The 17,138-nt window shown below is 40.0% G+C and overlaps 1 protein-coding gene across 1 annotated transcript in view; it reads right to left on the reverse strand.

Annotated features, from left to right (window-relative positions):
* Positions 1–17,138, reverse strand: part of EML6 (EMAP like 6) — a 540,560-nt gene that overhangs the window by 12,647 nt on the left and 510,775 nt on the right. Inside the window, exons 43-44 of the mRNA XM_053712691.1 lie at positions 3,734–3,887; positions 134–234 (exon numbers count right to left, since the gene is read on the reverse strand). Coding sequence (XP_053568666.1) covers positions 134–234; positions 3,734–3,887 — 255 coding nt within the window. The remainder of the gene's footprint in view (positions 1–133; positions 235–3,733; positions 3,888–17,138) is intronic.

Consider the following 17,138-nt stretch of genomic DNA (forward strand, 5'->3'; position numbering starts at 1 on the left):
CTAATTCAAGTGAACAACAGCATCAGATCTTTTCAGAATGTTAATACAGAGAGTTTATGCTATGTTACCTAGACAGGTTGTCTAGTTTTTTATATGTAATAGGAACCTAAAGGCAAGTTAAAGATTGTGTTACCTGCAGTCATCCCCTCCAGTGCTTATGACATACTTGTCATCGTGTGAGAAACGCACGTTGGTTACATGTGCCGAATGACCAAAGTAACGCTTATGTTTGGCCTGTTAGGTAGAAAAGAGATTATTAATTCATAATGCAAATGCTAGGTCTCTTTACTTGAGTCATAAAAAGTTGACTCCATGCACAATCTGATACGTAGTCTGTGTGCCTCTACATTCAATTAGAACTATTAATGATTAGTACACTGTTAGGATGTTTTGTTCTATTACTGAAGATCATTTAAATGCATTTCAGTAGTCAAATAGTTTTTTCCCTAATTCATTATTAAATAAGTGTAAATTAATTTATCATATTAATTTAAGTAGTCTTACGAAATTCTCTATTTGAAAGCACATATTTTTTTAGTGTATACAGTATTCTTATATACCTGCTGAGAGAAAAGGTCAATAAAAAAAAAATCACACAGTGAAGATTAAACTCATGGTGACATATTTAGGTTCATATTAATCTTGGTAATATCAAAACTTGATATTGTAATATGAAATATGATTTATTTATTAAAAAATATTTATCACCACATCAAACATGTATAACATATAAATGAACATTAGTAAATTAGAAACTGTTTTTTAATTTCATACTCTAATTCATGAAAGAAAAAAAGGGATTTCATGTTCCTTTAAATACAGCTGTTATGTAACCCCTTTTATGAAAAAACACAAATTTATGCTTACCTAATAAATTAATTTATTTCATGGAGGTGAGAGTCCACAATCCATTACTCCTTGGAATTACTCTTCCCTACCACTAGAAAGAGGGAAAGAACCTCAAACCCCAAGAGCTCTATAATATGTGCTAAAGAAAATACTAAACCAAAAAACAAAGGGGGGTCTCCATGAAATAAATTAAAATGAGAGTCCACGATCCATTACTCCTGGGACATAATTCTCAAGCTGTAGAGTTCAAGAGTAATAACAAAGTCCAAACGGGAACCAGCACTATAACCAGAGGAGCTGACACATCCGTGGGCCACTGCCAAGCCCACCATCAAATCATAAAAACAGCACATGTTCTAAAATAAAGGGATTTTTAACCTGACACCTCTGTGCTGTTTTTATGAGTTCAAGAGTAATAAAGGGAGGTATTTCACTGAGAAACTAAAATCACAACCCCACAAAACCCAACAAGGTCAAATATATTCTTAAAAAAGCTGGCATTAGACCAATGAAATGTGCGTTGGATTTTTGTGGGCATATACCGATATTTGTATTTCCTAATGGTCAGAACTTTAGGGCTTCCGGATGATTGCAAATTGTAAAGCTGTTTGGCTGTTTGCTTTAGCCGGTTTGTTTTATGCCCATTTAGTATCTGACTAATACAGTCTGTTTCTCTGTCCTTGTTTTTAATAAAATATTTTAACTACTATATTCTGAGAGTATCCTTGTGAGCCATGGGGCTTTATACCTACCTGCAACATCACTAAGAACTTAGTTATAGCTCTCTTCAGATGAGAGTATTGTTCCCTGTGGGATTGGATTAGTTAATCCATACATACTTCACTACATTTGTCCCTTTCCTTCCTTATATATCTTCCTGTAATCCTGTGATTCTCTGCAATCCAGCACCTGAGGTAGATTTTCTGCCTATTTGAACTTTCCTTTAACATTTCCTTGCTTATTTGAACTTTTGTTGTTTTTTATGGTACTGTTCCCTGTGTATTGGATCATTAACAAAAGTATCCTTTAATTCTATTGTGGACATAAACTGACCTTGCTGATTAAAAGGCAGAATAGTCCAAATAGTTTCCATTTTGAAAAAAGGAATTCTTACAAAGTTGTTCAAATTTTTCAAATCCAGGACTGGTCTGAAAGTACATTCCTTTTGTTGGAACAATGAAGAGATTTGAATAAAAATCCATCCCATGTTCCTGCAAAGGAACCAGAACAATCACTCCTACAGTTTCCAGATCTGAAACTAGAAAAACGGTTGAGCCTTTACAGGATTCCTTGGAAAATTTATGAGAAAAACCTCTCTGGGAGGTTCTGTTCTGCAACCAATCTGATAACTCTGTGAAACTATATTCAGAACCCAGGGAACTGGAACAGACTGAAACCAAGCCTCTGGATTGAGGGCTGCACATTAATGCAGATTTGGCAGTAGGGATAGATTTCTTAGCCTGCTTAGACCTGTTCCAGTTAGCACTAGGCCTGCAGACTAGGCTAGAGGTACCCTGCTTCTGTGCAGAGGAATTAACCTTTTGTTCCTTATTCTGACAAAAGGAGTGAAAGTGATTGGAAGCTTAAAGTTCCCTTTAGACTTCTGGTCTTGAGGAAGAAAATCTCCCTTACCACCAGTAACAGTAGATATTATAAAATCTAAATCAGAATTGTGCTAACCCAACGTGCGTAATCTAGCTGAAGTGCGAAAAAAGACTAGCGCAGTCCCAACAAGTGTCAAACATGATGTGCGCTAACTCAACAAGAATCCGACATGCAAAATGTTAACTAATCATGCCAATAAACAATGACACATGCAAACAGCAAGGAGAATAATGTCAAGATTCTGTCCCAGGGCCATATATATTATATATATATATATATATATATATATATACATACACACACACACTATAAGTGCCCATAATAAGGCTATAGAGTGTCTACATGTTAAAAAATTATACTTACCACCATAAAAAAAAAACAGTAGACAGCCAAACCAGTACTGAAACATATCAGCAGAGGTTATGGAATATGAGGAGTATATTGTAGATCTATAGAAGGAGGCAAAAGAGAAGAACCACAAGCCATACCCCATATACATCCCTCTGACAAGCACTGTACTCTGAGAACCCCTCTCTCTAAAGAATCATATGCACGTCTTCATTCTCCGACCACCTCCAGCAGAGGCAAAGTAAAGACTGAGGTAAATGTGAGGTGATAGTGGCTTTATAGAGCTCTTGGGGTTTGGGGGTCTTTGCCTCCTTCTAGTGGTAGCGAAGAATAAAACCAAGTAGAAATGGATTGTGGACTCTCACCATCTGTATGAAAGAAATATTTTTAATATCTTTAACTCTACATGAAAATATTTTAAAGAAAGAATTAGCGTCCTGCAAACTCAAAATTTAGCAACTGAGCTTCAGGACACCTGAGCAGATGTTGCAGCGCCAAGCTATGTAATTAAAGGGACAAGAAGCCCAAAGTTTTTCTTTCATGATTTAGATAGAGAATGCCATTTTAAGCAACTTTCCAATTTACTTCTGTTATCTAATTTGCTTCATACTCTTGGTATCCTTTGTTGAAGAAGTAGCAATGCACAATAACATGAGGCATAAATGTGCAGTCACCAATTAGCAGCTCCTGAGCTTACCTAGGTATCCTTTTTAACAACGGTTGCCAGGAGAATAAAACAAATTGGATAATATAAGTAAATTGGAACATTGGTTAAAATCATGAATCATGAAAGAAAAAAGATTGGGTTTCATGTTTGGTTAAACACACTGATGTTAAAGCAGATGCTCTACTGAATTACAGCATTTTATTTTTCCATTAGATTACCTCTTTAATTCCTTATCTATATCATAAAAATATGAACTACACTTACAAACTTTTCAGTACAAGGGAAGTCAAAAAGTTTTACTAGTCCAAAGTCATCTCCTGTGACAATATTCAGCCCAGCGTGGGACACACAGGCACAGTTGACATCTGCTTTCTCTGCATTACGTGGCCAGATGCCAATGACCTCATCTCCGAGTATGCTGATAAAAAATAAGCACAAACAATATTAAACAGATTAGACTCCATTTTTTTATTAGTTTATGCAAGTAACCAGCAAATCAATCATTTCCAACATGTCATGTCAGGTTTTTTTCCCATTCATTCGTGATTGCATGACGACTGAGCAGAATTCCCACATGGAGAAAAAGGAAATTTATGCTTACCTGATAAATTTGTTTCTTTTACAATACGATGAGTCCACGGATTTCATCCTTACTTGTGGGATATCGCCTCCTGGTCAGCAGGAGGAGGCAAAGAGCACCACAGCAGAGCCGCATATATAGCTCCTCCCTTCCCTCCCACTCCAGTCATTCGACCAAAGTTAGGAAGATAAATGAAAAGTCAAGGTGCAGAGGTGCCTGAAGCTTAACAAAAAGAAAATAACCTGTCTCAAAATAACAGGGCAGGCCGTGGACTCATCGTATCGTAAAAGAAACAAATTTATCAGGTAAGCATAAATTTCCTTTTCTTTTACAAGATACGATGAGTCCACGGATTTCATCCTTACTTGTGGGATACAATACCAAAGCTATAGCACACGGATGAAAAGGGAGGGACAAGACAGGGAACCTAAATGGAAGGCACCACTGCTTGAAGAACATTCCTCCCAAAAACAGCCTCAGACAAGACAAAAGTATAAAATTTGGAAAATTTGGAAAAAGTGTGAAGAAACGACCAAGTTGCAAAATTTCTGAATGCCCATGAGGAAGCCACAGCCCTAGTGGAAGGAGCCGCAATTCGCTCAGGAGGCTGCTGTCCAGCAGTCTCATATGCAAACTGGATGATACTCTTCAGCCAAAAAGAAAGAGAGGTAGCCATAGCTTACTGACCCCTACGTTTCCCAGAAAGCACAACAAACTGGGAAGACGATTGACGAAAATCCTTAGTAGCCAGCAAGTAAAACTTCAAGGCACGGACCACGTCCAAATTATATAACAGTCGCTCCTTTTTAGAAGAAGGATTAGGACACAAGGAAGGAACAACAAGTTCCTGATTAATATTTGTATTTGAAAACAACCTTAGGAAGAAAACCAGGTTTGGTTCGTAATACCACCTTATCTGAATGAATACAAGATAAGGAGAATCACATTGTAATGCCGAAAGCTCAGATACACTGCGAGCAGAAGAAATAGCAACCAAAAATAAAACCTTCCAAGATAATAACTTAATATCTATGGAATGCATAGGTTCAAACGGAACCCCTTGAAGAACTAAAATCAACTCCAAAGAGGAGCAATAGTTCTAAACACAGGCCCGATTCTAGTCAGAGCCTGACAAAAGGATTGAACATCTGGAACATCTGCCAGACGCTTGTGTAACAAAATAGACAAATCAGAAATCTGTCCCTTTAAGGAACTAGCTGACAACCCTTTCTCCAATCCTTCTTGGAGAAAAGACAAAATCCTGGGAATCCTAACCCTACTTCATGAGTAGCCTCTGGATTCGCACCAATAAAGATATTTACGCCATATCTTATGGTAAATATTTCTAGTAACAGGCTTACGTGCCTGAATCAAAGTGTCTATGACCGAATCAGAAAATCCTCGCTTAGACAATATTAAGCGTTCAATCTCCAAGCAGTTAGCTGCAGAGAAACTAGATTCGGATGATGGAAAGACCCCTGAATTAGAAGGTCTTGCCCAATGGAAGCGACCACGGTAGCTGAGATGACATGCCCACCAGATCGGCGTACCAAGTCCTGCGAGGCCACGCAGAAAACAATGAGGATCACCGAAGCCCTCACCTTTTTGACTCGAGCAATCACCCGGAGAAGGAGAGCAAACTGAGGGAACACATAAGCTAGGCTGAAAGACCAAGGTACTGGCAAGGCATCTATCAGCCCGACCTGAGGATCCCTGGACCTGGACCCGTATCTCGGAAACTTGGCATTCAGACGAGAAGGCATAAGATCCAACAACGGCCTGCCCCAACTGAGAATCAGGTTGTCAAATACCTCCGTATGAAGTTCCCATTCTCCTGGATGGAAAGTCTGTCTGCTCAGAAAATCCGTCCCCCAGTTATCCACACCTGGAATGTGGATCGCCGACAGATAACAAGAGTGAGCCTTCGCCCACTGAACAATCTTGGATACTTCTGTCATCGCTAAGGAACTCCTTGTTCCTCCCTGATGATTGATGTAAGCTACAGTCGGAATGTAGTCCAACTGGAATCTGAAGAACTTGGCCGAAGCCAACTGATGCCAAGCCTGAAAAGACTTGAATATTGCTCTCAACTCCATGATATTAATGGAAAGTAGAGACTCTGCTCGAGTCCATACACCCTGGGCCCTCAGGGAGTTCCAGACTGCTCCCCATCCCAACAGGTTGGCACCCGTCACTATCACCCATGAGGGTCTGCGGAAACATGTCCCCTGGGATAGATGATCCAGCGACAACCACCATAGAAGAGAGTCTCCTGATCTAGATTTATCTGAGGAGATAAATTTGAATAATCTCCATTCCACTGTCTGAGCATGCTCAGTTGCAGAGGTGTAAGATGAAAACGTGCAAACGGAATGATGTCCATTGCTGCTACCATCAATCCATTACCTCCATGCACTGAGCCACTGACGGCCGAGGATTGGTCTGAAGGGCTCGGCATGTATTCAGAATCTTTAACTTTCTGACCTCCGTCAAAAAGATTTACATGGAGAGAGAGTCGATTAGAGTTCCCAAGAAAGGAACCCTTGTCTGTGGAACTAGTGAACTCTTTTCCAGATTCACCTTCCACCCGTGAGTCCTCAGGAAGGATAGAACAATGTCGTTATGAGACTTTGCTAGCTTATAAGACAACACCTGGATCAGAATATCATCCAGATAAGGCGCCACTGCAATTCCCCGCGGTCTTAGAACTGCCAGCAGAGACACCAGAACTTTTGTGAAAATCCTGGGAGCCGTGGCCAGACCGAAAGGAAGAGCCACAAACTGAAAAAGTTTGTCCAGAAAGGCAAACCTCAGGAACTTGTGACGATCTCTGTTGAGAGGAACATGAAGATATGCATCCTTTAGATCCACAGTAGTCATAAACTGACCCTCCTGGATCAAGGAAGAATGGTACAAATAGTTTCCATCCGGAAAGATGGAACTCTAAGAAACTCGTTTAGATTCTTGAGATCTAAGATAGGTCTGAAAGTTCCCTCTGTTTTGTGAACTACAAACAGATTTGAATAAAGGCCCTGTCCCTGCCCCTGAATTGGGATGGGACAAATTACTCCCATGGAGGATAGGTCTCTTACACAGCGTAAGAACGCCTCTCTCTTTATCTGGTCTACAGACAATCGAGAACAAAGCTCTGCCCATCGTGGTCATATCGAGCTCATGCAATCAATTAGTGAGAAGGAAAAAATGGAGCCTCCAGAAGATCAATAAGGAGGCAAATGGAGCACACACAATGGCGCGTAACAAAGCTCCGCCCATCGTGGGCATATCGCTCAATCTCCTGTGCGCGGCAAACAAAATGGAGCCGCCGGGAGCCCCAGCCAGTACCCAAATAACACAAGCTGAAAGGCACCAATCCCCCTGCCGGGTGCCATCTCAGTAAACTCCCAACAAGTGAAACACATGCATGAATGGGACACATAATTTTCCCTGTCGGCTGAGAAACATAAGCCGAAGTGAGCAGGGGCATCGGTATAAATGCAACAATCTCGAATATTACTAAAACAGGATAAATCTCCCATTCAGTTCCCAAATCCATTGTTACAAAATAAAAACATTGGAACATTAACAGACAACATTATGTTAGAACACATGATGCCTAAATAGGAGCACCCTGCCTGTCGGCTTTCAAATGCAGCGATAGCAAGCGTAAGACACAGGGATATGCAACACATCATTACCCTCACAAGAATCCTATATAACATCTAAGTAGTGAAATAGGATAACCCTCCCTGTCAGCTGTTAAAGTAGTTATAAGCCGCTGGGAGGGAGATGTGTTGCTTCTGAGTTACAGAACTGCCGTTTAAAACTTACCCCCATCCCAGGGATATTCAATAATAGAGTGCTAAGTCTTTTCTGTGTGCATTCCAGAAAATAAAAATCAGCACCTACCTTAGACGTCTGCCCGTCAGTAAGGCATCTCACCCGGCTTGTGAAGTTCTTTCCTCCCCTTCACATTGGCCTGTGGAAACAAAAAGTACTGAGGATTTACTCCCTCAGACTTTTGCAAACAGGGCAGCATACATCTATGGGAGGCACAGTGAGAATAATGTCCCACAAGTTCCCATTGCTTTAAAGCCACCAAATGCTTCTCTTTTTACTGAAGAGACTGATCTGGTCTAGGCTACACCCCAGGGCAAAGTAGCACACCGTGGCACTACTTTAAAAATAATAAACTCTTGATTAAAGGGACAGTCTACACCTTAGTCATATTAAAGTCTTACCTTAGATTAAGCTGCAAATAGCCTCCTGCACCCATTATATATCTTGCAGCAGGAAAAGTAAAAAAGTTATTTTAAAATTAATAGTGTTTCTGGCGACTTTGAAATGACTTCCAAGCTCAGCCCACTGATGACATCACAATCTGGGTTGCATATGGCATCCAATCACAAAAGGCTCACCAGTTGGATTCAACAGACTGTCAATGTTATTCAGCAAACTGCCTAGATGCAGCCCAGATTGTGATGTCATCAGTGGGCTGAGCTTGGCAGTCATGTCAAACTGGCCATAAACACTATTCATTTTAAAATAACTTTTTTTATGTTTCCTGCTGCATGATATAGAATGGGTGCAGGAAGCTATTTGCAGCTTAATCTAAGGTAAGACTTTAAGATGACTAAGGTGTAGACTGTCCCTTTAAAGAAACTATAACTAACACCTCACTCTGCCTCTTCCTATCACTAACACAGGCAAATAGAATGACTGGAGTGGGAGGGAAGGGAGGAGCTATATATGCGGCTCTGCTGTGGTGCTCTTTGCCTCCTCCTGCTGACCAGGAGGCGATATCCCACAAGTAAGGATGAAATCCGTGGACTCATCGTATCATGTAAAAAAAACATTTAAACTGAATACATTTCCTCCTCCCATACTCCACCTTATTCTAGTTTTATTGTTCAACCAAGAGAAGAGAGATGGTGAAGACGAGAGATATAGTAGGAATCACATTCAAAGAAAAAAACACAAACTATGTAGCGTCTTCAGTCTCCATAGGTAGACTCAGGAGCAGCTATGCACTACTAGGAGCTAGCTGCTAATTGGTGGTTGCTCCTATATGCCTTTTTTTCATTGGCTCACCATATGTGTTCAGCTAGCTCAGAGTAGTGCACTTCTGCTCATTCAATACAGGATACCAAGAAAATGAAGTAACTTTTCTTGAAAGAAACACATTGGGTTTCATGTCCCTTTAAATTCAGAATCTGACTTCCATCATCTCTGGGGAGCATGGAAGAAGCACAATTAAAAAAAACAAACAGTAATCAAAATAAATAATAGATATTGGAATGCTGTTTTATGTTTGTTAATTAATATATGCAACTTTAATATCCTTTTAAGTAACTACTGAAACCGTAAATATCCTTGTTTTTTATTTAAAAGCTGATATTAACAATTTTTTTGTCCATATTCTTTTTAATTGAGGTACTCAAACCGATAATCTTTTCTAAAAGAGCCATGAACTAAACATTTAATTCTACTATTTAGTTATGATCATTCTTATTTCTGCATCAATTTTGTGTAGTATTTTTATGGGTGAAAAATTGTGAAAAAGGAGTAACACAAGGTGTAGAGATGCCTGAGGTTATAGTAAAAAGAACAACTGTCTTAAAATAAAGGGTGGGGCCGTGGACTCACCATATCCGGAAATAAATACATTTATCAGGTAAGCATACATTTTATTTTTCTTTCCTAAGATATGGTGAATCCATGGCTTGAGTAATTACTGTTAGGAACCAATACCCAACCTATAGGACATGGATAAATAGGGAGGGACAAGACAGGCAGTCCTAAACAGAAGGCACCACGGCTTGAAGAACCTTTCTCCTAAAAGAAGACTTAGCCAAGGCAAAAATATCAAATTTGGAACATTTTGAAAAAGTTTGTAGAGAAGACAAAGATGCAGCCTTGCAAATTTGTTTGTTGCTTCATTTGTGAAAGCCCAAGAAGAGGAAACAGCTCTTGTGGAATGAGCTGTAATTCTCCCAGGAGGCTGCTGTCCAGCAGTCTCATAAGCCAAAAGAATTATACTTCGTAACCAAAAAGAAAGAGTAGTAGCAGTAGCTTTCTGACCTTTACGTTTCCCAGAAAAACAGACGAAGAGGGCAGAGGACTGGCAAAAATCCTTAGTCGCCTGTAAGTAGAGTTTAAGATCATGTACAACATTAAAATTGTGTAACAAACGTTCTTTGGAAGAAGAAGGATTAGGACACAGAGAGGAAACAACAATTTCCTGATTGATATTTCTATTAGAGACAACCTTAGGAAGGAAACCTAACTTAGTACAAAGAACCGCCTTATCGGCATGAAAAATAAGATAAGAGGAATCACACTGCAGAGCTGAGAGTTCCAAGACTCTTCGAGGAGAAGAGATAGCAACAAGAAACAAAACCTTCCAAGATAACAACTTAATGTCTATGGAATGCAACAGCTCAAACAGAGCCAGTTGTAAAACTTTAAGAACAAGGTTAAGGCTCCAAGAAGGAGCAACAGACATAAAGACAGGCCTGATTTTGACCAAGGCCTGACAAAAAGATTGCACATCTGGCACATCCGCCAAACGTTTATGTAGTAAAACTGATAAAGCAGAAAATTAACCCTTCAGGGTACTGACTGACAATCCCTTCTCCCGGCCTTCCTGAAGAAAAGATAAAATTCTAGGAATTCTAATTCTACTCCAAGAGTAGCCCTTGGATTCACACCAATAAAGATATTTACGTCATATCTTATGGTAAATCTTTCTAGTAACAATCTTGCGAGCCTGAATCATGGTCTCAATGACCGACTCAGAAAAACCACGCTTAGACAGAATTAAGCATTCAATCTCCAAGCAGTCAGCTTCAGAGAAACGAGATTTGGATGAAGGAAGGGACCGTGAATCAGGAGGTCCTTCGTCAGAGGTAGTCTCCAAGGTGGGAAAGATGACATCTCCACTAGGTCTGCAAACCAGATCCTGCGAGGCCACACAGGGGCTATTAGAATAACCAAAGCCCTCTCCTGTTTCATACAAGCAATGACTCGTGGAAGGAGAGCAAACGGAGGAAACAGGTATGCCAACCTGAAAACCCAAAGAACTGCCAGAACATCTATCAGAACGGCCTGCAGATCTCTTGACTTTGAACCGTACCTTGGAAGCTTGGTGTTCTGATGGGACGCCATCAGATCTAACTCCGGCACCCCCCATTTGAGGACTAAGCTGGAAAACACCCCCGGATGGAGTTCCCACTCCCCGGGATGAAAAGTCTGTCTGCTCAGAAAATCTGCTTCCCAGTTGTCTACTCCTGGAATGTGGATGGCAGGTAGACAGCAATTGTGGGTCTCTGCCCACTGAAGAATCCGAGTAAACTCCTTCATGGCTAAGGAACTCTGAGTTTCTCCCTGGTGATTGATGTAAGCCACAGAGGTTATGTTGTCTGACTGGAACCTGATAAACTGGGCTGAGGACAACTGAGGCCAATCCAATAGAGCATTGTAAATCACCCTCAACTCCAAGATGTTGATGGGAAGAGCAGACTCCTCCCGAGTCCAAAGGCCCTGAGCTTTTAACAAGTTCCAGACTGCTTCCCAGCCCAGCAGGCTGGCGTCCATGGTCACAATCACCTAGGAAGGTTTCCGAAAGCATGTGCCCTGAGACAGATGTTCCTGAGAAATCCACCATGGGAAAGAGTCCCTTGATGACTGATCTTACTCTATTCTCTGAGATAGATCCGCATGGTCGCCATTCCATTGTCTGTGCATGCACAACTGGAGAGCTCTCAAATGGAATTGAAGTAAAGGAATGATGTCCATGGAAGCCACCATCAGACCGATTATCTCCATACATTGAACCACTGTAGGATAAGCAGTAGCCTGTAGAGAAGAAGCAAGAGGAAATTATTTTGTTTTTCCTGACCTCTGTCAGAAAAATCTTCACCAATAGGGAATCTATTATGGTCCCTAACAACACTACTCTTGTAGCAGGGGAAAGGGAGCTTTTTTCCAGATTCACATTCAATCCATGGGAACGAAGAAAAGACAACAATATCTCTGTGTGAGATTTTGCTTCTTGAAAAGATGGCACCTGAACCAATATGTCGTCCAGGTAGGGTGCCACAGCAATTCCATGAGAATGGATCACTTCCAAAAGAGCCCCCAGAACCTTTGAAAAAATTCTGGGAGCCGTGGTTAGACCAAATGGAAGGGCCACGAACTGGAAATGTTTGTCCAGAAAGGCAAATCTCAGGAATCTGTGATGGTCCATGTGAATAGGAACATGAAGATACGCATCCTTTAGGTCTATGGTTGTCATGAACTGATCCTCTTCTTCTAAAGGAAGAATGGAGCGTATAGTCTAAATCTTAAAGGATGGAAATTTGAGAAACTTCTTTAGACACTTCAAGTCTAGAATGGGACGGAAAGTTCCCTCTTTTTTAGGAACCACAAATAGGTTGGAGTAGAACCTGAGACCAATTTGTAACCCTGGGATACTATGTCCACAGTCCAGGGATCTGGGACATCTCGTATCCAGGCTTGAGAGAACTGAGAAAGTCTGCCCCCCACCTGATCAGATCCCGGATCGAGGGCAAACCCTTCAGGCTGATTTGGAATCAGCTATAGCTTTCTTTAATTGTTCCCCTTGTTCCAAGACTGATTGGGTTTCCAAGAAGACTTGGATTGTTCCTGCTTGGAAGAAGACGGGGAAGGCTTTCCTCTGATGCTACGAAAGTAACAAAAATTACTTTGATGTCCTTTAAGCCTATTCTTCTTATCTTGAGGTAGAAAAAAACCCTTTTCCACCCATAATATCAGAGATCATTTCTGCCAAACCGGGTCCAAACAAGATTTTGCCCTTGTAAGGAATCGCCAGAAGCTTGACTTTAGAGGAAATGTCCGCAGACCAGGATTTCAACCATAACGCCCTGTGGGCTAGGACAGCAAAACTTGAAGTTTTAGCTCCTAGACTAACAACCTGTAAAATGGCATCTGCAATAAAGGAATTGGCCAACTAAAGAGCTTTAAGCCTATCTTGAATTTCATCTACTTTAAGAGAATCAGACAAAGCATCAAACTAATAAGATTCCGCACTAGTAACAGTGGCAATTAGAGCTGCAACAACTAATCGGCATAATCGATAATAATCGATTATGAAAATAGTTGTCAACTAATCTCATAATCGATTAGTTGGTTTGCAATTAGTTGGTCTGCGCACAGCACCAGCTGCTTCACTCCAATGAGCTCCTGCACATGGTATTGTGTTTTATAGTTATGCCCTTAGCCTAAAGGATGTCTACAGACATTTTACTTTTCACTTTTTCAGGACAGTATAAGTTTCTATTTAAGTCTACAACTACTCCTGGCTTATATGCAACCCAGAAATAAAATAGGAGTCATAATTTGGATTGTTTATATTAAATCAGGTGATTTGGGGCTATGCTTTGCATGATATAGCGCCAAGCTTGTTATTTACACCTAATCCTAGATTGATGGCATTTGTTATATGAATTAATGTCACTATTACCTGTTTGCACAGGTTTTTTGCGGATCACTTGCTATTGCTGATTATATGTACTCTATAGATAAATGTGTAAGACTGTGTCCTGTTACTGATATATAGTCTTTAGCCCTTTTGCCTTTTTTTAAAAAAATATTTTGAATTAATTGGAATATGTACCCAATTCAACCTCTGTAAGTATATATCTGTTATTTTAAGAGTGGACTAGATATTTGTTCCCCTAACCTTATAGCTGGTTGTTTGCCATTGCATATAGATATTCAAGATATTTTTATGTCAGCATAAAGTCCAGCCTTTCGTTGTTAAGAGGCCACTTGCATTGGTGAAGAGCTAACAAAGATAAAAAGCCCACCTGGGTGAAATTGGCAAAACCCTTCCTCATGCATCTCAGGCACCTCAACGCCTACTGAGCCTCTTCTCTGCTGCAGGCAAAATAGCTGCAAAAAAAAGAGAGCCAGCCTCAGCCAGGAGCATGTGGTTATGTTGCCATTTTTGCATTTCAATGCAAAGTTTCTGAAAGAATGAATAACAGAATGTTATAAACAGTGGTGTTTTATCTCTTACTAGTTCTACCTCTTTTCAAACAGTTTGTGGTTTTGTTTTGCCTAATTATAAAAATGTGGTATGCTGCTTAAACATTGGACCATCAGTTGTATTAATGTACATTTGTAGTCTGAAGTTTATATTTATAACACTCAGTATGTGGATTTTTATTTTAAATAAAAGTTGATTTTTTTTTAATTCGATTAGTCGATTAATAAAAAAAAAATAATCGGCCGATTAATCGATTATGAAAATAATTGTTAGCTGCAGCCCTAGTGGCAATACACACTGCAGGTTGCCATTGGAGACCTTGATGAACATAAATCTTTTTCAAATAAGCCTCCAGCTTCTTGTCCATCGGATCCTTAAAAGAGCAGCTATCCTCAATAGGAATAGTGGTTCTCGTAGCCAGAGTGGAAATGGCCCCTTCAACTTTTGGTACAGTATACCAAGGGTCTTTAAAGGAGTCCTCGACAGGAAACATTTTCTTAAAAATGGGAGACAGGGAAAAAGGCACCCCTGGTTTCTCCCATTCCTGTGAGATAATCTCCCTAGCACAGTCTGGCACAGGAAAAAACTCAGAAGTGGAAGGTTCATCAAAGAAACTATTAAGTTTACTAGATTTCTTAGGAGTGACAATGAAAGGGTTCATCTAAAGTAGCTAAAACCTCCTTTAACAATACAAAAAGGTGTTTAAGCTTAAATCTGAAGGATACCACCTCAGTCTCAGAAGAAGGAATTATACTGTCCGAATCTGAGATTTCACCCTCAGAAAGTCCCGATGTATCTTCCTCATCAGACTTATGAGAAAGGGCAACATGGGAATCAGAACTGAGGATAGGCACCTTACTTTCTGAATTTCTAGATTTCCTGGAAATGGCAGCTAATGCCGCAGATACAGCTGAAGATACCTGGGCAGCAATTTTTGCTTTTAAATTAACTCCACTAGGAGTTATAGCGGAACCGCAGGGTACTGCATGTGACACCATTGAGGCTTGGGACATAGCAGGAGAAAGCTGAGGTATTATTTTAACAGCATCATCCTGAGAGACCTTAGGCTCATAAATGTTACCTTTATTTTGCAAGGTTTTCTTGACACATAAAGAACAAAATTGCATAGGAGCAGCAAATTTGTGCATCTAAACATATTAAGCATGAATTCATGAGAGCAGACTCTTGCTCCATATCAGACATGTTGTGAAACAGTAAATAAACATGTACAGATAAGTTTAAAAGATTTTAATATTCAATTAAAATAAGCTTTCACTTTAAATTTTATCCCAAATTAGGATCGATCCACAGCTAAAATTACGTGAAAAAAGTTAAGAAAAAACATTTAATAAACATCAAATAAACTTCTAAAATACCCCTCAGGCAACCCCACACCTCAATTACTTAATTACTGAGGTGCCTTACCGCTACCAATTAAGACGGGATCACCCAGAAATGGAGAAAAACAACTTTTTCCTCAGAAACTTTATAAAGTAAAGCCGGTCATGTGACCACAACTGCTGAGCTCAAATTACTGCTGCGACACAGAGAGGCACTACTTCCTGGTACACTGTGTACCAGAAATAACCATTTTTTCAAACCTGACAGTTTAAAATGTTGCATTGTTTTATTTTAAAGCAAAGGGGAAATTAATAAGCTGCTAAAATAGAAAATTCAGCCTTACTTTCAGTTTAAACTTGTATTGTTTTATCAAGTAAATATGTGTCAGAAAATAAAGCCTAATAAAAATAAAATTTATGCTTACCTGATAAATTTATTTATTTTTGACACGATGAGTCCACGGATCATTTTAATTACTAATGGGACATTCACCTCCTGTTCAACAAGAGGAGGCAAAGAGCACCACAGCAAAGCTGTTAAATAGCTCCTCGCTTCACTCCCACTCCAGTCATTCGACCGAAGTTAGGTAGAGAGAGGAACAACCAGGGTGCAGAGGTGTCTGAGGTTTACAATAACCCACAACCTGTCTAAAAGAACCAGGGCGGGCCGTGGACTCATCGTATCAAAAAAGAAATACATTTAACAGGTAAGCATAAATTTTCTTTTCTTTTTTAAGACACGATGAGTCCACGGATCATCTTAATTACTAATGAGATTCAATACCCAAGCTAGAGAACACCGATAATACGGGAGGGACAAGACAGGGAACCTAAATGGAAGGCACCACTGCTTGAAGAACCTTTCCTCCAACAAAAACGGCCTCCACCGAGATAAAAAAGTCAAATTTGTAAAACTTTGAAAAAGTGTGAAGAGAAGACCAATTTGCAGCCTTGCAAATCTGTTCCACAGAAGCCTCATTTTTGAATGTCCATGAGGAAGCAACATCCCTCGTGGAATGCGCCGTAACTCTTTCTGGAGACTGCTGTCCAGCAGTCTCATATGTAAAACGTATGATACTCTACAGACAAAAAGAAAGAGAAGTAGTCATAGCTTTCTGTCCCTTACGTTTTCCTGAGAAAACCACAAACAAAGAAGAAGACTGACGAAAGTCCTTAGTCGTCTGCAGGAAAAAGTTTTAAAAACACAGACCAAATCCAAATTGTGCAGAAGAAGGATTAGGGCACAAAGAAGGAACAACCATCTCCTGATTAATGTTCCAATCAGAAACTACTTTTAGGAAGAAATCCTAATTTAGTATGTAAAACTACCTTATCTGAATGGAAAATAAGGTAAGGAGACTCGAACTGTAATGCCGAGAGCTCTGACACTCTCCGAGTGGAAGAAAGCGCAACAAGAAACAAAACTTTCCAAGATAATAAGGAATGCATAGGCTCAAACGGAGCCCCTTGAAGAACTTTAAGAACTAAATTAAGACTCCATGAAGGAGTAACTGGTTTAAACACAGGCCTGATCCTGACAAAGGCCTGACAAAAGAATTGTACATCTGTACAAAATTCTAGGAATCCTAACTCTACTCCATGAGTAGCCCTTGGATTCACACCAATAAAGATATTTACGCCATATTTTATGGTAAATCTTTCTAGTTACAGGCTTACGAGCCTGAAGCATGGTCTCTATGACCGAGTCAGAAAACCCCC

This window comes from Bombina bombina, chromosome 4 (genome assembly GCF_027579735.1).
Source record: "Bombina bombina isolate aBomBom1 chromosome 4, aBomBom1.pri, whole genome shotgun sequence".
In the NCBI taxonomy this organism is placed as follows: Eukaryota; Metazoa; Chordata; class Amphibia; order Anura; family Bombinatoridae; genus Bombina; species Bombina bombina.